Source organism: Drosophila eugracilis, unplaced genomic scaffold (genome assembly GCF_018153835.1).
Source record: "Drosophila eugracilis isolate 14026-0451.02 unplaced genomic scaffold, ASM1815383v1 contig_2154, whole genome shotgun sequence".
In the NCBI taxonomy this organism is placed as follows: domain Eukaryota; kingdom Metazoa; phylum Arthropoda; class Insecta; order Diptera; family Drosophilidae; genus Drosophila; species Drosophila eugracilis.
The window spans coordinates 414575-435486 of NW_024573038.1; the positions used below are offsets into that span (position 1 = coordinate 414575).

At 42.5% G+C, this 20912-nt stretch overlaps 6 protein-coding genes across 12 annotated transcripts; 3 read left to right on the plus strand and 3 right to left on the minus strand.

The window, feature by feature from the left end:
* Positions 1–781: 781 nt before the first annotated feature.
* LOC108116790 lies at positions 782–2408 on the plus strand. The gene is made up of 2 exons (XM_017228839.2): positions 782–1036; positions 1094–2408. The coding sequence occupies exons 1-2, from the start codon at positions 852–854 to the stop codon at positions 2034–2036; spliced, it is 1128 nt and encodes a 375-aa protein (XP_017084328.2). The 5' UTR covers positions 782–851; the 3' UTR covers positions 2037–2408.
* A 2154-nt stretch (positions 2409–4562) lies between these two features.
* On the minus strand, positions 4563–6518 carry LOC108116729 (protein maelstrom). 2 transcript variants are annotated; one of them, XM_017228746.2, is made up of 4 exons: positions 6102–6515; positions 5850–6045; positions 5236–5792; positions 4563–5180 (listed from the first exon to the last, which is right to left on the minus strand). In XM_017228746.2, the coding sequence occupies exons 1-4, from the start codon at positions 6219–6221 to the stop codon at positions 4674–4676; spliced, it is 1380 nt and encodes a 459-aa protein (XP_017084235.1). In that variant the 5' UTR covers positions 6222–6515; the 3' UTR covers positions 4563–4673. The 2 variants fall into 2 exon arrangements, with proteins under 2 accessions (XP_017084235.1, XP_017084236.1); XM_017228747.2 differs by having other exon boundaries at positions 5039–5180; positions 5241–5792; positions 6102–6518.
* Positions 6254–7835, plus strand: LOC108116728. The gene is given in 3 exon segments (XM_041818357.1): positions 6254–6321; positions 7180–7488; positions 7587–7835. Coding segments are annotated over 3 exon segments (546 nt in total). The 3' UTR covers positions 7756–7835.
* Positions 7836–9566: 1731 nt separating this feature from the next.
* LOC108116791 (serine/arginine repetitive matrix protein 2) lies at positions 9567–12064 on the minus strand. The gene has a single exon (XM_017228840.2). It carries the CDS (start codon positions 11792–11794, stop codon positions 10025–10027), a length of 1770 nt encoding a protein of 589 aa, XP_017084329.2. The 5' UTR covers positions 11795–12064; the 3' UTR covers positions 9567–10024.
* Positions 12065–12477: 413 nt separating this feature from the next.
* LOC108116781 (ADP-ribosylation factor GTPase-activating protein 2) lies at positions 12478–15484 on the plus strand. 3 transcript variants are annotated; one of them, XM_017228820.2, is made up of 7 exons: positions 12484–12582; positions 12639–12855; positions 12935–13258; positions 13410–13526; positions 13623–13772; positions 13829–14678; positions 14752–15484. In XM_017228820.2, exons 2-7 carry the CDS (start codon positions 12775–12777, stop codon positions 14895–14897), a joined length of 1668 nt encoding a protein of 555 aa, XP_017084309.1. In that variant the 5' UTR covers positions 12484–12582; positions 12639–12774; the 3' UTR covers positions 14898–15484. The 3 variants fall into 3 exon arrangements, with proteins under 3 accessions (XP_017084308.1, XP_017084310.1, XP_017084309.1); XM_017228819.2 differs by having other exon boundaries at positions 12478–12855; XM_017228821.2 differs by having other exon boundaries at positions 12481–12855; positions 13626–13772.
* Positions 15485–16317: 833 nt separating this feature from the next.
* LOC108116782 (translation initiation factor IF-2) lies at positions 16318–17799 on the minus strand. 4 transcript variants are annotated; one of them, XM_017228827.1, is made up of 3 exons: positions 17594–17799; positions 17309–17479; positions 16318–17228 (listed from the first exon to the last, which is right to left on the minus strand). In XM_017228827.1, exons 1-3 carry the CDS (start codon positions 17670–17672, stop codon positions 16468–16470), a joined length of 1011 nt encoding a protein of 336 aa, XP_017084316.1. In that variant the 5' UTR covers positions 17673–17799; the 3' UTR covers positions 16318–16467. The 4 variants fall into 4 exon arrangements, with proteins under 4 accessions (XP_017084316.1, XP_017084315.1, XP_017084312.1 ...); XM_017228826.1 differs by having other exon boundaries at positions 16318–17243; XM_017228823.1 differs by having other exon boundaries at positions 17309–17500.
* Between the last annotated feature and the right edge of the window lie 3113 nt (positions 17800–20912).

Consider the following 20912-nt stretch of genomic DNA (forward strand, 5'->3'; position numbering starts at 1 on the left):
AGTTCTCTCTTTCAACGAAAATGTTATGCTATGTTAAGATGTAATCTTTTTTGTAGAAAATCTTTTTGAAACTTTAACATTTCTCCCTTCCTAGCTGTAAATCCAACTAATGTTATTTGGTATATATGTATATTCTAACAATTTAACAACAATTGCGCGGCTATAAAGACTTTAAATCCTAACACCTATTTCGCAACTAGCGCCAATGTGGCCGAAAACAAATTGATAGAATGTAAGGCGATAATGAGTTCTAATTAGACGATCTAAAAAAACATATTTATTTTCAATATTTTATGGAAGCAATGCCACTAAGGATAGGAACATACTTTAAAAATAATTTATATATATTAACCAAAGAAATCTCAATTAGGGAGATAAATCGGATCGCCAAGAATAACAGATTATATTAAAGGTTAACTCGTGTGATTTTAGAACTTTCTATCATAATATTTCATAAATAGAATATACTATAATTATTTTAAACAGATGGAATCGCAAAATTAAAACTAAATTTACTTATTTCATTTTAAAACCAGAAAAAGGTATATAAAGGCGATAATATGGACCTGAATTGAGCACCTTATGGTTAATTTATTTATTATAATAATAAATAATTATTATAATAAATAAATAAATCCTAAATTAATCTATAGCCCATTTATTGTCTTACATTTATACTTTTGGGTAAGTTCAACAAATTTATTTGTTAGTAACTATATCGATACGGAAATTTAAGACATCGAAAATTTGAATAAAATTGTAACTTTATCCCGAGCCTGGCCACACTAAACGTACAGCTGAATGGCCGAAATGGAATTAAGTAACGACATAGCGTGATATACCGCAAAAATATGCTAAGCAGGCGGTCATTGTTGGCCCTGACCAGTGGATGCCTTCGGCGCTCGTCGACGCAGCAACACATAGCTGGTCAGATAGAAAATGACCATGCTAGAAGCCTGTTGCCCGCATACTCGGATGCCGAGCGCCTCAAGATCTTGCAGGCAATCAACGAAAATGGCATGGATCAACTGATCAGGTAAGCGGAGACCGTTAATCATAAATTTCCTCTAACTATTTTCAATGTTTAATTCAGCTTCGACATCACCAAGGCGAGGGCCACCAAGCTACACAACTGGAAAGTGCGCCACGGTCCGTTGAAGGAGCTTAGTGACATCCTTTACATAGAGGGATTCGGTTTTAAGGTGGCCACCAAGTTCTTTAATAGCCTGCTCGCACCGGCGAATTGTGGAAATCCCGAAAAGAAGCCAACGGCAGCGCGAGTAGCGCCTTTCATAACACCGTCAATGGACGAGGGACAGCGTCAACGGATATCATCTGCCGTGGGCGTGAGAATCGGAGTGACTAGTGTAAGCTGGGCGCGATTGGAGATCGGAACCAACGATTCACCTTCTATTCTTACCCACTGGCAACACCACGAGCTGAATGATAAAAAACTGCACTTGTCAGAGCTTTCCCGGCGCTGTCTTTACGTCTCCCACCAAATACCACAGGCAGACTGCTACGTTATGGAAAGTCCACAGATGGCGCAGGCCACTAGCAACCCGGGCAGCATTGATCAACAGAACGTGAACATCCAGAAATCCCAAGTGGCCGCCATCATGAGCTACTCATTGATGGCCCGGTCGGATACTGATGAATATAAGGCCAACAACCTCTACTATATGCGACGGTTTCTTTCCGCACGTCTTTTCAATCATTTGGTGGGCACGGAGCGTGTTTCCTCAGAAGATACAATATTGGCCATGATGCGGACGCACTACGACGTGGAACAACAACTCCCCGGATCGGAGTCATCCTTTAGTCTGCGCCAACAAGTTAACTTTCCTGATGAGCTCCGCCTAATTTTCTCGCAGCAGGAACGGTACCAGCGCGAGCTCCTAGGGCAGGCCTTTCTGCTTGGTTTAGCTTTTACTCGGCTCGTGCTCCTGCAAGATCCGCAGAGCATAGCATTGGTATCCCGCACGTCTAAAAGCTCCCTTCCCCGCGAAACGACTTTTAAAGCTGGTGCTATGTAATATTAAGAAGGCTTACATTATTTCAAACGTTCTTGCTTTGTATTATAAACCATCTTATCAGTAAATTGAAAATGTTAATTAATAGGGTTTGGAGAGTGTAAGCTAAAATAGCTAATTCATCTAGATAGATTGGGTGTTTTGTATATTTTTATTTGGAATTACGGCAACTTAGAATTTCTTGTTGACTACAATTAAATTTCAAGCTTAAAATGGCGTACAAACAGTGCTGATGAATAACGTGCGTAATTTAAGGGACCGAGACTATGAAAGATAATTGGAAATCTTTATTTGTTTCTTCTAAATGTTTTTTAGTACTGCGTTAGTTGTAATTATTACGTTAAATAATAAAATATCTTGTTTGATTAAAATAAATACTATAATAGCCTGGCTCCTATAAAATTCAAATAGAATACAATGGGAAATCATAAAAATGATTGTAACGATTTTTAACTTTGGGTTGCATTAATAATCTGATCATGAGTTAAAATAAGTATGAAGTATTAAAATAATAGTGGTAGTAAAAATTATGACAGTCCGATCGAGAGTTACCTTTTAAAGCAGAAGTTTAAAGTATTAATTAGTTCATAAAAATAGTATTAATAGGAAATAAAAATTGAAAAATATATGCAAGTTTGCGAGGAGTAGGAAAACATTGTTCGATTTATTAAACATTCACATACATGGTTCAAAAGTTATAAAAAATCATATTTGTATTTATTTTTCCACAAATGTATCGTATTTTTAAAAGCTAATCACGCTTTCATACTCGGAAAACAAACCTTTTCATGTGAATGAAAATGAATGCTTGGTTTAGCTACTGAGATAGCTGCACCCAGAAACAGAGAGCCCTAGACATCTCCAGCTACCGCCCAGAATTAGGGCACTTCTCAATCTAAAGCGTAGATTAAGAAGAGAGTATACAAGAACAGGAGACGCCTGTATTCATCAGATTTATAATCGGTTGGCAAACTGCTTAAGCAAGGGAGTCGCACGAAGAAAACGAGAATCTATAGATAGTTTTTTTTGGAAAATCTAGACACAGACGCTAGTTCTAATTACTCGCTGTGGCGTATCACAAAACGGTATAAGGCTCTGCCCACCCCAAGTTAAGCCATTAGAAACCCTTCAGTCGGCTGGTGCCGTACTAGCCTAGAACAAGCTGAAGCGTTCGCAACCTTGAACAACGCTTCAAGCCGTACGACTATTCCCCTGAAAGAATACGTCGACAAGTTGAAGAGTTTGTGGAATCTCCGTTTTAAATGAGCCTGCCTGCTAACCCTGACACATTGACAAAGGTGAATGACCTTATAGGTAAATTATCACCGAAAACAACTCCAGGTGAAGACTTTCTGGACAATAGGATAATTCGACTATTACCAAATCCAGCCTTGCAGTTCCTGGCGTCGGTATTGAACAGTGTACTAACTGTTGGATACTTCCCGAAAATCGACGACTGACGTAGACTCATACAGACCTATTAGTTTTCTGCCATCCCTGGGAAAAATCATGGAAAGGCTGATTCTGAACAGGATACTACTTACGATAATGTCACCAGTGCGATCCCGGACTTTCGTCTTCAACATGGAACTCCTGAGCAGTTGCATAGAGTTTTCACCTTTGATTTATCTGCTGATGGATACAAGTCGTCTACCAAACCTATCTCTGCTGAAGTTCTCCACTTATAGTAGTACCACTATAAGATACGCTAGCATCTAAAGATTATACTTTCTGAATTTCAACTTTCTAGCTCCAATAGTTCCTGAGATTTCAGCAATTTTAGTTTTTTGCGATTTGTGGGCGTTACAGTGGGCCTGGCAGGATGCTGTAATAAACTTGCGCTGTCCCGGGACCTCAAGAATCTTCATGGTTAATCTCAACGTTGTGTTATAGTTCCTGAGATCTCAGCGTTCATACGGACGGACGGACTATTGATCCTGATCAAGAATATATATACTTTATAGGATCGCAAACGCTTCCTTCTATCTGTTACATACTTTTCAACGAATCTAGTATACCCTTTTACTCTACGAGTAACGGGTATAAAAAGGAATACAAAAGCCGAAAATCGAATTAGCCGAAAAGTATGCTTCATTAATTGTTATAGAATAAGACAGTCGTGCTGCGTGCTCCGCTTTTCAAGCTGACATAATCTTCTAAGGCTAATGCCAAAATTTCTTCATAAATAGCGAAATATTGTTCCGATTTGAAAAATCTTTGGTAAATCGATAGATATTGACAAAAAATGTTATACAAGGTCAAGACATTCATTATAATATTATGGAAGCCACAGATCTCCGCGGTTTGTGGGCGTTAGAATGGGCGCGGATAGATGGGAAGAAAACAATTCGTATTGAGAACATCATAAAAATTTACGCGTTTAATCCGAACTTTCTATCACTTATAGTTATCGAGATATCAGCTTTTCCACAAAATGCGAAAGCCGACTTTCGAGCTTGGTGGGCGTAAGAGTGGTTGTGCTTTTCTTCATATAGATTTCAGGGTTAAATAAAAAAGATAGATAATAGATAATTGGTTAGCGTTTCTTTTTTTTAATTATCAGAGAATGTTAGAGGGTAATGAATATCTTAAAATCGAGACAGCGTTTCTTCTTCTTACATTTAGAAGTTGTTTAGTTTTCTATTTTTTGTTCGTTTCGGCTAAGCTGAAGTCGTTATCGGTGAATTCGTGAAGAGGTCTCGAGTGCGTCGGTAAATTCCAAGCCCGTGTGTTCCTTTCGCGCTGTAGCGGAGCACTGGCTGCGGGAGTGCGACGCCCACTGGGATTACGACGACCAAGGCTCGGAAATTGACCTAGTTCATTTAAGTCGGCGGTAAAGGCGGTGTGGTCAGTGGCTGCGTAAGAACTAGATGCGATGGAATGGCGGCTGCTAGAAGGAGAGATGTCTTGAGATCGGTTTTCTTTCTTGACCCTCGACCCTGGTAGCGTGTCGATAGAGGACTCCTTGGATAGCGAGGGGGCGTCCGAATTAATTATCCGGTAGTTAGGTTTTGTTTTAGGTGGTATATGTTTTCCTGGGTTTAAGGAAATAGCAAGGTGTCCGCACAGGAAATCGCTAAAGCTATAGGCCCATCTAGTCACCATACTCTGGGTACAGTACTTGGTGCGGTCGTTCTCCTCGTGGAACTGTAGGCAGTCAATATAAATTTAATAATCATCTGGGAAGAAGACAAATTCTTACCTGACATGCAATCTCAGGCGTAAACTCAAAGAAGTCCTTCTTGAAAAAGGCGTCCGTTACGAATTTGTTGATATTATCATTAGGCAAACCGGAAACATCCATCACCTCCTTCTTCAATATGAACAGCAAGTATTGGATATCGAGCACCTGAATACTCTGACCTTCGTCTCCGTAGCCGTCATCTTCGCAGGACAAGTACCGAAAGCAAGACTGCACCATCGCAATATTTTCCGAGGGTGTGAACACAATGAGAGGCTTGTCTTCCAAATTCTTGGTCAAATAATCGACGATGTTTCGGTATAGTTTAGCCATGTCCTTTTCCCCCAATGCATTGGGTGGCAGCGGAAGGTTGTGAGTCGTGGACGAGTGGTGCTGGGCATCGCTGCCCTGGCCGAAAATGATATGGCCTGGGTCAATCATGGTGCTGTAGATAGAGTGGATTCCTTCCTTCAATGAGTACTCGCATGCCGCGAATTCGGCGGGCACATATACCTCGGTAGTTAGGGCTTTGGTAAAGAAGTTGAAAGCAGCGAAAACGAACTTGGCGTTCTCCAGATCTTTGGCAAAACAATTTATTGATCAGTTGAATGTAAAAACCAATTTGCATGGCTTACCATGGGACTTCTTTGCATCCTTCACCATACGCTCGGTGGTAAGTTTCATGTGCATCAAGCTGTCGGCGGCCTCTTTCTTAGCCTTGTCCACCTGGGTGACTCCCTCGCCGTAGCAGTTGAGGCGATCCTTCTGAACGTGAAGGTTGGCGTCCTTGGCGCCAGAGTTGTATGGTCCCCGCTGCTGGGTGGTCATTTTCTGAAAGAACGAACCTTAGTTTTTTGTAGGCCAGGGCTGATTCAGGCGGAACCTACTTCCCATATGCTGCCGCAGTGCGAAACAGCCTGTGCCAGTGTCATTCGGCGACCCTCGGCATTACGGGCACGCCACTCGGTAACGAACATCATAAATCCATTACGTTTCTTAGGGGCCATCTTAGCTGGGCCTAGCTAGTTTAAGGGGCGTGATGCTAAACGGGGTTAGTGCGGCAAACGTCGAACACGTGTGCCTGAGCAGAGATAGCGACGGACGGTAGTAAGTAATGAATGACCAGGAATGTGGATGTATTTGGCCCAACAAAAATTGTTTTCCCGTTTTTGCGTGTTATGTTATTTCGAATGAAAATAACGCACGAAACAAATATGAGCTGCGTCGTGAAGCGGTCCAATTTGCTGACGCGAGAAATTTACAGTTGCACAAAACACTGCCTGCTAGAAAATAAACAAAAAAGCAAGTTGTCTCTCCTCAACGCTTAACAGCACTGGAAGGGTACTCTAAAATATAGATTCCTTATATTTTGTTATTACAAATCAATATTAAAAGTTCATACAGTGGCTCCAAGCTTATTTCGTGCAAGAATAAATCGAAGCTTAAATTTGATAATGCTACTAAACCAGCAGAGATATCAAGTAATGTTAAAAATGTCGCATATTATTCAAATAATAACAAAAGTTTTTACTAATTTAAAAAACAAAAGAATTTTTCATACAAAAACTAAAAAATAGGGCAATTCTGACGCACAAGCTTATTTCGTGCAAGCACTTTAATGGTAAATAACTCTAAACTGCGACTTTTAAATCCATTTTTTTCTTAATACTAGTAAAAATATATTAACAAAAGTATATTTATAAGTTTTCGAGTCTGGGGGCACCCAAAAGTTATGGATTAACGAGGATTTTCAAACTATGGCGCCACGAACAACTTTTGAGCAAAGCGAATTAGTCCTTAAACATTTTAAGGATGGAAAAGCCCAGGAAATGGTTGCCTCAAGCCCTGGTACAAACCCATACATAACCCAAATGCTTTTTTGCGAAAATCGGGTGGCAGATAAGGGCCGTGATGCTCCGAACACAATTTTTAATGACCACGAGGAGAGACGTATTGTCCGAAAAGTGAAGGAAAACCCCACATCAAACAAAGGTTTAACTCCTTCCACTGCCCGAAAATCGGCTGTCAGCACCGTCAGCATGGCCGCAGGGTGCATGTTTTCCGTTATATCGGACAGATCAGCCGACACTACCAAGAGAAACACATGACCGGATTTTTTAAATGCAAGTCCTGGCAGATGCATTACGCTCCGGAGTCCGCCCTAACATCTTACACAGTCCACCTACCAGGAATCGTAAATCTTGATGGCCGTCATCGTGAAGGCACCTATGGGTGCACATCATCCACAGCAGGAACAAAGCTTTTAAGGGCCAAGTAAACTAAAAGAAAAAGGAATGCAACAGTGTTAACACACATTTCTGCAAGAAACACCGATGTCTTCAGTGCAAGTGGACATTGGAGCTCCACAATTAATCCAAATGCCACTTGCGGACAGAAGATGATCGCTTTCTGCTCGAAGTGGAGAAGCTGATGAGCGACATTGAAGATGGAACTGTGCCGGATCGGCTTTTGCTAAAGGAATTGGCCGCTCTAATACCGGTGCTCTAGCAGATTCAGGATTACGATCCGGAATTGACATGATTTAATCTTTAACGACCACAATACCTTTTTTTTTAATACCGACGGTTAAAAAGTGTTTAATGGCGTCTTGCAATGCAACGAGACTCAACTAGTAGATACTAAATACCAAAATTAACTCTTTATGCAGACTTATGTATATCAACTTTGTTTTTTTTTTTTTTTTTTTTTTGGTGTTTTTTGTGTTTATTGATTTAAATTAAATATTTTTGTATAAATGTAAAAATATATATCAAGTTTTAAGCAAAATTACTTTCAGCATGCATGTAGTCACAGGTTGTCTGTTTAACCATAAACCATCTAATTGTTTGCTGTCCCAACTAACACATGTAAGATTGAAAGCGGAGAGAATTTCGCAAATTAGGGATCTAAAAGCACGTCAATAGCCGTAATTGTGGTAGAGAACAACAGTTTTTCAACGACAGTTCTTATATGCTCTAAATTTATTGATCTGATTTTATTGAACAAACATATGTAGCAGTATTTAAAGGTAAAAAGTACTCGAACTAATAAAAGTAGTTGTAAAAAAAACAATGGCAATATGTTTGGGAAGCGTCTGGATGTACCAGATACCTTTGGATCATCGGATTGCTGACGCTTTGCCTAACTGCCGTTCTGACTGTCTGGCAACATTTGTTATACTCATTACTCGTAGAGTAAAAAAGTATACTAGATTCGTTGAAAAGTATGTAACAGGTAGAATGAAGCGCTTTCGACCCTATAAAGTATATAAATTCTTGATCCATATCAATAGCGAAGTCGATTAAGCCATGTCAGTTTGTCCGTCCCTCCGTCCGTATACACGCTGAGATCACTAAGAGATACAGAGTTAAGATTAAGCAGACAGATTGTTGAGATCCCTACGCAGCGCAAGTTTATTTCAGCATACTGCCACGCCCACAAATCACGAAAAACTAAAACCGATTAAGTCTCATGTTCTATTAAAGCTAGAGAGTTGAAATTAAGTATTTATAATCTTAAGATGCAAGCGTTTATGGTGGCCACACCAGCTTTTACGCCCACCAAGCTCTAAAGACGGTTTTCGCATTTTGTAGAAAAGTGTATGTGTATGTCTTCGTTTAACCTTGTATAACATACATATGTATATTGGTCAATATCTATCGAGTTGCCAATTATTATACCCTTTACTCGTAGATTAAACGGATATATTCGATTCGTTGAAGAGTATGTAACAGGTAGAAGGAAGCGTATCGAAGTCGATTAAGCCATCGGAACATTATTTCACTATTTATGAAGAAATGTAGGTTATAAGGCCTCACGTGGGCAGTGACGTCACTATCAGTTACTCAACACGCTTTCTCTGACAATAAGTGGCGCTTTGTGAATTTCCACTTGAAAAATGAATATTTTAAAATTGTGTAAAACAGTAACGGGTATCTTATAGCCGCGGTACCCGACTATAGCGTTTCTTCTTGTTTTTGAATTGAATTTCTTGTTTACTTGTATCAATTCTGTAACATTCTGTAATAACAAAAGTTTGTAATTTAATGCGTCTCAACAACTATGATGACTATAACAAATCTTATTGTATAAGATAGTAATAAGTATGTATGTATATTAGATACGTTGAAAAGTATGTAACAGGTAGAAGGGAAGCGTTTCCTTCCCTATAAAGTATATATAATGTTGATCAGGATCAATAGTGAAGTCCCTCCGCAGTGCAAGTTTATTTCAGCCTTCTGCTACGCCCACAAACCGTTTCGTCCATATATCTGACAATAGGTGGCGCTTTGTAAATTTCCACTAGCAAAATAAATATCTTAAAATGTTATAACAGAGTAACGGACTATAGCGTTTCTTCTTGTTTTGTTCATAATATTTCATTCAAGAGGAATAAACAACGTTAGTTGTGGAGAAAATACTACCTATCACTAGATTTTGTTTCTTGGCAGGAACATATGTCAAAATCATTGTGACATCTGGAAGTTTACCTATCTACACAGGAAGACTTCGAATCAGGAAGTCGAAAAGTGAATGCTTCCGAAGTTCTACCATTTTTATATGCTGAAAGCAAACCACCTCAAAAGCTTTGAAGGATCCGCATCCATGGATAAAACGGTGCGGGAGAAACTTTATCCGTACGATATTCTCGCATCAGACTAACTAAATCCCGCTTCGAAGTCGTGACTTCACATACACACGCAGACAGAACTCCCTCTACGATTAAAATATGACACTCATACACACGAGTACATATGTAATAAAAATAAAGATCATTCGTGTACATTAAATAAAATACAGGAGAGGTCCATTAGAAGTAACCGTTCTGGTGGTACTGTTCATAGTTGCCCGATGGCCACTCCGCGTGGGCGTTAAAGGCAGGTTGAGGTAAGCAGATGTCCTGGCTGTGTTCATGCATATTGTTAGGACTCAGGTAATAGATTGAATGGGTGCTGGATGTATGGCCGCGCAGGTCGCAAGAACCGATATCCGATGAGGGGGGTCTATAGTATCCGGACTGGTATCCTTGAAATTGAGGGGCGCTGTACAGCAGGTGAGTGTAGTTTGTCTGCGTGTATATAATTTGGGGAGGTGGAGTTGGCAACAAGTATTGACGCATCTCATTGTGGCGAGTTAGTCGGTTATCGTGGAGTGTGACCATCGGAGAAATCGGCCGAGGTGAATCTAGCGACGAACTTTGCGAGGAGCTAACAGGAAGTAGCTCTTTTTGGTTCAGTGGAAGTTTTAAATCACCTCTACTAACCACTCTCTTCGCCTTGCTAGACTTATTTATACGTGAATTATCTGTCGGGCTCTGTGCAGGTTGGGTGCTACTTTTCGAATATTTCCGAGAACGGCTTTTACTGTTGATGGATCGGCTCCTGGAACGCTTGCCCGCCTCAATGTTTACTGGGCTGTTTTTACTTTTTAAGCGCGACTTGGATGCGTTTTTGGAACCTTCTCGGTCAATAATCTTTGTTGCTTTGGATCTACTTCTAGACCTTTTTCGAAAATGTGTTCTTTCTGTTCGGGATTTGCTTTTTGAACGGTCAACTTGGCAAATCCTTTCTCCCAACTTTTTTCGTTCAAAGTTTGTGGCTGGCCTGGATGTCCTCCTAAAACGAAGTCGTGGGAGGTATAATGGCGAATGTCGCCGGACGTGCCTCCTTTCCAAGTCGGGCGATCTATGTGATCTATGCCTAATGCTGGGAGAAGCATCCCTGGATCTTTTGCCTGGACAGGGATATCGTTCGGAATGAGAACGATTCCTACGATCAGGGCTTCTGGACCTGGATCTAAACCTGCGTCTAGGAAACGAAGGTCTAATGTGGCGATCCAGATGGTCCCTGGAGTTGCTCCGCTTCAGAGTTCGTATGTTTTCTCTGGATTGGCTCCAACGGTATGCTGGGATTGATGTTCTCTGGGATTCGGCTGAGTTCCTTGAGGCGCTTCTTCTCCTGCCTCTGAACTTGGGGCTACGACTACCACGTATTCCATGCAATGAAAAAAAACTTCTGCCATATGATTTGCTACGCGTGTTGTTAGGTTCTGGATTAAGTTGTTTGGCTCTTGTTACGGTAGCTTCGTAAGAGAGCTTTCTATTGTTACAACCATTGCCCTTGTGTCGTTCGGAACTCTCTTCATGACTGCTTGATGCTTCCACCTGGAAAAGTCGATAATATTCAATACTTCGACCGGGACTCGTTCCCTGAAATATGCTTTCTTCACTTGAAGCAATTTCTCCATCGGATAAGGGATCATTAAAGCTGTCACGAGAAACCTCACGGTCAAGTCGTAATCTTCTAGTGAACAATGATGAGTCGTCTGTCAGTGAGATGAAGGGTGGTGGTGGCGTAATCGCAGGTTTCTTTAACACAACCGAGTTGGCCTGCTCCTCATCCAGAATATCCCCCAGCTCGTCCAGGACATCCCACAAATCATCACAAAAAGGCTCGCTCTTGATATGAATTTCCTCTAACAGCTTATCCTGCTCACTAGTTTCCGCTTTTTGCAGATCACCTTTCGTCTGCGACTGGATCTGGACGTCCTTCGTTTGCGCTGGATCCTGCCTTGGGTCCATGTGCAGACTCTTCTCGGAGGACGCTGGCTGCACATGAGCAATCAGATTATGTTTCGGAATCTCTTCACCTTCTGAGGGAATGCAACAGACCGTTGTTGGTTGAGATACACACCATGCACGGAGGCTTTTCTTTGTTCCGGACCACAGAGTTACAGTTCTTATGGGATATGAAGGATTCTTTAGCTCTCCTGGCTTTTGTTATTCTGTTTGAATTAATTTTATTGTTCACCATTGGCGTTAAAGTATTCGATACGTGCTTGATTGTAAATATTTAATTACATAATTATCGAATATATAAGTGGTATTCTTATAATAATGTAATCGGATCCCATTTCAACATATTTTCACGTCTATGGAACGCTTTCGTTGCAATCGGGCTATTCAGCTAACCCACTTTTGGGGAAATTTTTCTTATTTTTAAGATATTTTAGCCTAGGCGCTATGCGAACCTTTTAATGGTTATTTTTATAGGTTTAAAGAAAAAAAAGTTTTAAGGAACCAAAACTTAGAATAATTGTTTGTAAAATAGATGGTCGCAATATGCAAAAACTTTGTCGATTAAAACGGATTACTATCGGAAATGATATTGACAAATCACTATAAACAGAACACCCCTAATGAAATTGAACGATTCAAAATTAAGAGTTCGGCGCTGGTCTCCCTGGCAAAACGTGGCATCACCGAGAGCGGCTGATATTTCCAACACTGGTGCGTATTACAGAACAGATTGCACTAACAGCACCGAGTGCTTCCACTGGTCGAATACCACGAAAGGAAAACACGTCCACGTACGTTCTGAAAAGTCGAGGCGAGAATTTGGCAAACGTTTGTGTTTGGTATCTAGGGCTTCCCTTGGACACAGCACATCGAATTCATAGTGAGGGCCACGAGATACAGGAAAGAGCCGCGCAGTTCAGCGCCGAGCAACGTCGACAATTTTTTGTGTCCCAAGTTAGAAATTCCAATCCGAACTGTTCGCCATGGCCAATCCAGCAGCAGGACCCTCCAAGCAGGAGATCGAGTCGGTCTTCAGTCGGCTGCGCGCCCAGCCAGCCAACAAAGTAAGTGCCCTACTTTCGCCAGTTCGCCCTTGAGGCTCCGACTAATGGGGCACCCCCTCTCCTTTCTCATCCTTCGTAGTCCTGCTTTGATTGCGCGGCCAAGGCTCCCACCTGGTCCTCCGTCACCTACGGAATCTTCATTTGCATAGATTGTTCAGCTGTGCACCGCAACTTGGGCGTGCACCTGACCTTCGTGCGCAGCACCAACTTGGACACCAATTGGACCTGGCTACAGCTCCGCCAAATGCAGCTGGGCGGCAACGCGAACGCGGCCCAATTCTTCCGAGCCCATAACTGCAGCAGTACCGATTCCCAGGTCAAGTACAACTCGCGGGCGGCCCAGCTCTACCGGGATAAGTTGAGCGCCCAGGCTCAGCAGGCCATGAAGGTGCATGGAACGAAGGTGAGTTCAGAGCATCGATTGACTTGCTACTGCCTGTAGTTCTGTTAAACTAAACCACCTAACCAAATTTTGCTTCACTGCTCTGCCTGCTCCCCACTCCTGATTTCATTCCTGCTCCATGTCACACTCACGCCAACCAATCTGCAACCAGCTGCACCTGGAGCAGACGGATAAAAGCGAGGGCAACGAGGTCGCCAAGGAAGAAGATTTCTTCGCACAGTGCGACAACGAGTCGGACTTTAACGTGCAAAACAACAATGTCAGCAAGGTATGGCGCCCCTTACACGCAGGAGACACTCGCACGCTTTTGAGTTCTTTTAGTATTAGGTTTATAGATTTGTCTTGAATTCTGACTTACTTCTAGCAGGATCTAAAGCCAGCGACCGCTGCTCCCGTCATTAGTTTAGAAACGCAACTGGGAGGCGCCCCCAGCGTGGATCTGCTCAATTCAGTGGTGCCGGCAGCAGTACCTTCTTCCATAGGTGTGCGCAAGGTGCAGCCTAAGAAGGGTGGAGTATGTGTAACCTCCAGCAGTAAAAAGCATTGACTAATTGTTTGCCTCTCTTCCAGTTGGGTGCCCGAAAGGTGGGTGGCCTGGGAGCTACGAAGGTGAAGGCAAATTTCGCAGACATCGAGGCTCGGGCGAACGCGGCAAATGAGATGAAAGCTTCAGTTGCTACTGCCCCTCTGGACAAGCCGCAGTCGGCGGAGGAGGAATTAGAGACGGTGGCCAGCATGCGATTAGCGTACCAGGAGCTTTCAATGCAGAAGACTCGTGAAGAGGCCAAGCTCAAGACTATGGACCCTGCCAAGGCCAAACAGATGGAACGTCTAGGTATGGGCTTTGGTTTGCGTGGATCTGACATGGCCCACTCTGCCCTCGGCGATATGGAAACAATTCAGCAATCGGCCGCCCCTAAGACAAAACTTTCTTCTTTGGAGAGCGATAACTTTTTCACCGACTATTCCCTATATGGCAACAGCGGCAGCGGAGGTGTAGGCTCTAGCGAAAAACGGGAAAGCTCAGTCGGCGGCTCCAGTAAACTGGACAAGTTTGAACTTGATGCTTTGGGCTACGAGACCATAGAGCCAATTGCTGGCTCCCACAGCAATATCTCGTCCATGTTTTCCGGGAACAATGACCATGACAAGCCCAAAACGTCGGCGCCCGCCAAGAACAGTAGCGGATTGGCCGTTTCGTCCTCTTCCAGTCACAACAAAGGGGGAGCTAGCAATGACCCTGTGATCGCCCAGCAGAAATTCGGGAACTCAAAGGGCTTTGGCTCAGACCAGTACTTCGCCAGCGAACAGTCCTCGGCTGATATTAGCGCGAGTTTGAATCGGTTCCAGGGATCGCGAGCCATATCTTCGTCAGACTACTTTGGCGATGGAACACCTGGTGGCAGTTCCGGCAATAGGTGTAAGTAAAGCGATACATTCAAATGGAGTGAGAATTGCGAGGTTTAATTTATTTGGTATTTTTTTTCATTCAGCTTCGTCGGTCAACTTTAGTGCCCCCGATTTGGATGTGGAGAGCGTGAAAGAGAGCGTTCGTCAGGGAGTACACAAAGTGGCTGGTCGTCTCAGCAATTTGGCCAACGACGTGATGACCTCCTGGCAAGACAAATACGGTTACTGATATCAGCAAAAGAACATTAGTGACCCGCGCATGAGACCCGGCAGCCGGAGCAGTAGCCGTGGTGGCGGAGGAGAGTCTAATTTTAACGTTTTTATATATTAGTCACACAGCAACCGATTCGCGATTATGCAGAAAGTTATAAAGGATTCCAAGCAGATAGCCCTTAGTCTAGTATCACGGGAGCAATCATTCGCATCGTATGCCTCGTATCGTTCTTGTAAAAATTAGGAGAAGCCGAAGAATCAGAAAGTAAATCAATGCAGTAAAACCAGCTGTACAATACGCGTAGTGTCTTTTAAATATACTATATATATGCTGCAATTTGTATTCCGATAAGCTTATTTTGGATTTGTTTCTCGATTATCATGAAATGAAGTAAAGGAGTGTAAAATGAATAAATTAGAACTGCATAGCAAACATTCGAAGTTGAGGAGACATTCCGGAACCATGACTTTAATTGCGAAATCCAAACAATTTCCATTTGGTTGAATTGAATTATAATTTCATAACCCCGGCATTTAACTGAAATGAAAAAGTTATTTATGTAATATATACGAGTACATATATAAACCGTTTTATTCACTGAACATAAGATCTTTCAAAGACTAGATTTAAAATGGACCTTGGTGTGGTATTGGGTACACATTTCTTATCCGATGCTATAACGCAACGAATAGGCTTCAAGTGGTTTTAACATTAAAAAAGTTCAGTTTGCACATCTGTATCAAGGCTTAGATATTAAAATCAAGAAGGGACAATATGGACAATCAGAAATACCATTCGGTTGTACTAAAAAGAGTCGATTCAGTGATGTCCTGTTGAAGATCACCTACGTACCCTCTATTATACATCACTGTAACCGTCCCCAAGTTAACTCCATTCCAGTTTTAGTTTCTTGAACTCTTTAAAACATTGAAACTAATCTAATGAATTTCTTAAAGAGTTCCAGCTGCTAGGGCCAACGACTCAAGATTAAATTAAAAAATTTAAATATTTAAATATTTAGGTTGGTTTTAACGACAAATTGGTAAAGGTTCATTATGTTTTATTGTGATAGTATATTTAAGCTAACGGAAGGTTTATATGACCGAAAATGAGGGCCCTGACGCTCTCCAGAAGACGGCATGAGTTGAGAAGATGGTCAATTTCAAGGCGATCGCCACAAATGCAGACGGGACGTGGGGTTTGCCCGATGCGAAGGCGTATTAATGTTGCCCGCTTTCCAAGGTAGGCAGGCAGAGAAATTTTTGTGAAGGTATTGTTGATGGAAAAACATCTGGGGTCATATACCCATTCTCTGATTTGTTTGTCCTTAGTTTGTATTATTGCATTATTTTATATCTAAACATGTTAAGTTTATTATGAATCCCATATTACGAAAGCATAAAAATCAAACTGAAATCAAAATATAAAATCGAAATATGTAAAAACAGGGAAAAGTTTATTTAGTGCGCTCAAAGATGGAGAATTTTGCTAATAATTACAGGAGAATCTTTTTAGACTGATTTGATTGAGGTGCCCCCGGAAAAGCAGGGCGGTAGCAAGATGCGGTTGATCGTCTGTCCAAGGATTAGTGGCGGAACTTGCTGGGGTTGGGACGGACGCGGCGGGCGGCGGACTCGGGAGAGCCGTAGGCAATGGCATGGCTGGTGGCGGATCCGCCCTCGCCGGTGCTGAAGGAATTGGCTATGGCGATGGCACCGCCGTTGGTGCCTCCAAAGTCAATGGGGAAGAAGGTACCTGCGGGCAGGGGGGTGGCTGGCTTCTTGGAGGGCTTGCCAGCAGCAGGAGCGGCAGCCTTGACAGGCTTCTTTGCAGCGGGACGACGGGCGTTGATGGGCTTGATGGGCACGGTCAGCACCTCTTCGTCCTCCTCAACGTCGTCGGCCACGGCGTTCTCCACCTCCTCTTCGTCTTCGATGGCGGCGGCCTGGGGCTCTTCGTCCTCCTGCTCCAGCTCGACGATCACCTTCTTCTTGGCGGGAAGATAACGGTTGGCTGGCACAACAGGGGCCACTGGAACAATGGGTGCGGGGGCGGGAAGCTCAGCCTCGGCAACGGGCACAGGAACGGACTCCTCTTCAGCGGCAGCGGCGGCTTCCTCGGCAGCAAAGTTGAAGTCGCGAGGAACCTTGGCGGCGTCATCAGCGGTCTCTGGCTCGAGAGCGGCTTCGGACTCGGCTTGGGGCTCAGGCACCACGTCGGCATCGATGGCCACTTGGACTACGGGGGCCTGGTCGGGGTAGGCTTCGGCCACGGAGCTGGCACCGTGGGCATCGGCGGCAGCCAGAACGTCATCGGCCTGGACACCCTCAGCGCTGACCTCGGATTCTGCGTGATTGCAATCTTTGGTTAGGAAGGGCGTGGTTAGTGCTGGCGGGGGTTGGGAGATGGATGGGCGGGATACTTACCCTTCAGGTAGGTTCCGGTGGCGACGGTCTCACCGGCCACAAGGGCGCTGGCAGCCTGGGTGGAGCGGGCATGGGTGCGTCCGGGCTGGACGTACTGCATGTACATGAAGCGCTGTTGGGGCGCCGATCCGTACCACTCGGCGGCTGCAGGCTGCTGGAGGTAGACCATTCCTGGAACGAGGTATTGCCGATCTTCAGTAGGGTAGCGACAAAGATGGGGATGCAGATGATTTGATTAATGGGTATGAATGAATGAATGGGTAATCCTTTGGCCGGCGGACTCACTTTTCCTGGCGGGCAAAGCGTCCATGCTGGCCACGAAACCAGCGATCAGCAGCAGAGCCAAGGCAGCACTGAACTTCATGTCGGACTGAATTGAGTTGCGGATGAGAAGCGACTACTTTATTAATCCTTGGAAGGGCGGAGAGTCTTAGTTCGGGGATTTAGGATACGCGCACTGATCACGGCAGGAGCTAAACTTGTCACTGAAGTTTCCACCAATGAAGTGATGTCTGATCACGGCAGCGCGTTAGATTTATATACGCAAAGCGACAGGCAAAAAGGCCAGCACAACGAGCATAATGAGAGGCGAAATGAGTCGAAAAAAATCGGATATACCCATAGACGGCGACCGATCCCTGCTTAGTATGCAGTATGAATCTCTGTGGGAACGTGCGAACCATCTGCCTGACAACTCCAATCGGTGGATGACGATGCGGAGTCCGTACTATCGAATCTGTGGATCCATTCGGGGGTAGCACTGGGCCAATGGATCGGACCTGGATCGGCAAGAGTATCCACGCCGCCGGGGAACACATGTGGGCCATAAAATCGCAATTGGCAATTTAGTTTTAAGGTCATTCAGAAGACTCGAAAGGCGGTCGGTATCGAGGTTTATGGGTGCGTGTGCGCCTTATCGCCCAGATAGAAGAGCGCCGCCTAGGGTATAAAAATAGACAGCGTAACGCATGCGTTGCATAATCAATCTAAAGGAGAAGGATCCCGGCAGTGATTCACCACTTTCCTGACGTCAGCAAAATTTCTGAGGAGGCGCCAGAAGGTGCCTCTCAATTGTCAATTACTGCAAATTCCCCCCGCTTCCATGCAATGCAATTCATGGGAATGTGGGACTTCGATGTCTCCTGAGGCATCAATCATACGCACAGCAACGCTGACTGACGAAAATCCGTTTTAATACTTTTACTGTGAAGCAGGGATAAAGATGTTTAATTAAGTAAATGCTTTAAAGTTCTGATTTCTATATAAATATCTCTGATTCGGCATTTAGAAAGATCAATGCATGAACGTTATTTGGGTGTATTTTTCAAGAAATTATTATTCTTAATATCTTAGAAGTTCGATCTCGTTATGTATCATTGTCATTATGTCAATAACTGAGAAGTGCAGAGAACCGATCCCTTAAGTTTTTTCTTAAAATAATGGCGAACAGCTTTTGCTGTCCGTCACATCAAAGGTGGCGACGACATCTGCGCAGTAATCGCATATTGAATGGATTTTTTGCATATAAGCCCACTGCACTTAATAATGATTCAGGAAAAAAGACATTTTTGAATCTTAAATTTAATAATTATTTTACCAATGCCTTTGGTTCACCCATAAGTCGAAAATAATCAGCTTAAGAAGTATTGCGAAATGAAAAGACTATAACTAATGATATGTAATCCAAGACATTCAGGCCACCCACATGCGTAGTAAGAAGTGCTTTGTATTTATGCGACTTGCTTAATGGAAAACCATAAACACAGTTCTAATTATCATATTTATATTCAAATCCTACCTGTTTTCTAGAACACAAAACAGTGAACTCGTGTGCTCCGCATGACAATGATCCATATGGAGATAATTATACGCAATAGTTGACTTTGCCTGGCGCAAAACACAAAAACAGCGATGAAGATCTCTCCCTGAAAGGTGAAGTTTAAATGCTCTTAACTGTTGTCACTTCTATGAACAAACTATAACAAAATGTTCTCATATATTTAATAATATAAAATTATTATAAATAAAATAAAACGTTATTTCTTAAATATCTAAATTTTACATCACTCAAGCTTTATTTTCAGTAAATATTATTATTTTTTAGTGAAAACAACGGAGGATGGCTGCAGCTAATTGTCCTTAAACTTTGTAAACCAATTTAAAAACTATACCCATGAGATATATATACATAAATCGAATATAAATATCCAACTCTTTAACTGTCATAGTTTCTTAGTTATCGACGTTCATACCGACGGACACGCGATCTTGTCTATGTTTATCTTAAACATTATTGGAATTAAGAAGCTTTCTTTTCCCTGCTTTACTTTTTCACGATAGATATTTGTATGCTTCTTAGTACGACGGACTACCTTAAATACTATTTCTTAGTTTAGCTTCATTTTGAATACCGTCAGAATTACTTTTACTTTACCGTCAGAATTATGGTTTTCACATTTCCAATCATTTCTGCAATAAAAATGAAAATTACTTAGGCAATCAATGTTGTATTGACCTTGCTGGTACCTTGCCGTACCTAAATATGTCTTAATTTCTACAAAAGATGAGAACGAAACAGAGAGATTAGTTGAAAATGTGTTTTTCTCAAGACAGTCTCCGGATAAACCTAAAATGTTAAATACTTTAAAATATTGTAAAACGTAACGTACAGTAGAGAATCAACAACCGTTAATGTTGATTTTCACATTTGATCTAACTTTAACTATTGGGAATGATTATATTAATAGCTTTATAACCGATCAATAATATATCAAAGCTATTTGATTGCAGATATATTCCTTGAATGCCAGATAATTACGCTTTCGATGACCAGCACACGCTTTACTCTTTCAATAAACTTATTTTTAAGCAAGGTTTTAGTTTTATCTTTATTCTTCGGGTTTTTATTTTGAACTGATTATTTAAAATTCTTAATACAAAGCAATAAAACAAAGTGAAATGTACTTAATAAAAGAGTCTTCGATAGATAAACACATATACCCGATCATATTAAAATGACTCTGGGAAAACAAAACAAATAAAAATACAAACCAATACAATTTTATATCCTGTTCAACACCTGTTTATCAGAAACCGTCTTTGGCTATTTATGCAAATTTAGGATCTTCCTTGGCGCGTTTGCTGGTTTTACGTTCCATTTAATTTCAGAATTTGGAACACCCAAGACCATTAAATCGAACGTCCACAGCACTAGACAGTGGAAGGTCGATACAACAAGCGCGAAGAGTGGCCAGAGGGAAAACAAACCACCTAATGTTCGACATTATTGCCGATATGCCACCGGAATTTCAATGCGGCGTAGCTTAAAAGCCATTTGGTGTCGATTGGCGATTAGACGATGCTGAAACTCAAGTGGGTTCCCGTGGCAAAAATACGACACTTTGATATTCATCGAAAGTCCGGGTAATTATGGCTCCGGAGCCCACTGTACAGCCTTACTTCCGCACCATGCCATCGATGCTCTCTTTCCCGGAAAATTGTATTAAAAGCGTTGGTCTGACATTTAACACTTGGCATGCGGTTTCCGCCGGCCTCCAGTTGGTCCATTCCAGTTCGGGGACCTCCCCCTGACGATGCAATTAAT

Bases quoted from the DNA above. Each gene is read 5' to 3' on its own strand.
- LOC108116790 (XM_017228839.2), top strand. From the start codon at position 852: ATGCTAAGCAGGCGGTCATTGTTGGCCCTGACCAGTGGATGCCTTCGG. The intron at 1,037-1,093 runs GTAAGCGGAGAC...TGTTTAATTCAG, and splicing joins GGCATGGATCAACTGATCAG to CTTCGACATCACCAAGGCGA.
- LOC108116781 (XM_017228819.2), top strand. From the start codon at position 12,775: ATGGCCAATCCAGCAGCAGGACCCTCCAAGCAGGAGATCGAGTCGGTC. The intron at 13,773-13,828 runs GTATGTGTAACC...CCTCTCTTCCAG, and splicing joins TGCAGCCTAAGAAGGGTGGA to TTGGGTGCCCGAAAGGTGGG. The intron at 14,679-14,751 runs GTAAGTAAAGCG...TTTTTCATTCAG, and splicing joins TGGCAGTTCCGGCAATAGGT to CTTCGTCGGTCAACTTTAGT.
- LOC108116791 (XM_017228840.2), bottom strand. From the start codon at position 11,794: ATGGACCCAAGGCAGGATCCAGCGCAAACGAAGGACGTCCAGATCCAG.
- LOC108116729 (XM_017228746.2), bottom strand. From the start codon at position 6,221: ATGGCCCCTAAGAAACGTAATGGATTTATGATGTTCGTTACCGAGTGG. The intron at 5,793-5,849 runs GTAAGCCATGCA...GTTTTGCCAAAG, and splicing joins GGATGCAAAGAAGTCCCATG to ATCTGGAGAACGCCAAGTTC. The intron at 5,181-5,235 runs GTAAGAATTTGT...GACTGCCTACAG, and splicing joins CGCCTGAGATTGCATGTCAG to TTCCACGAGGAGAACGACCG.
- LOC108116782 (XM_017228822.1), bottom strand. From the start codon at position 17,672: ATGAAGTTCAGTGCTGCCTTGGCTCTGCTGCTGATCGCTGGTTTCGTG. The intron at 17,501-17,593 runs GTGAGTCCGCCG...ACCCTACTGAAG, and splicing joins CGCTTTGCCCGCCAGGAAAA to ATCGGCAATACCTCGTTCCA. The intron at 17,244-17,308 runs GTAAGTATCCCG...TCCTAACCAAAG, and splicing joins CACCGGAACCTACCTGAAGG to ATTGCAATCACGCAGAATCC.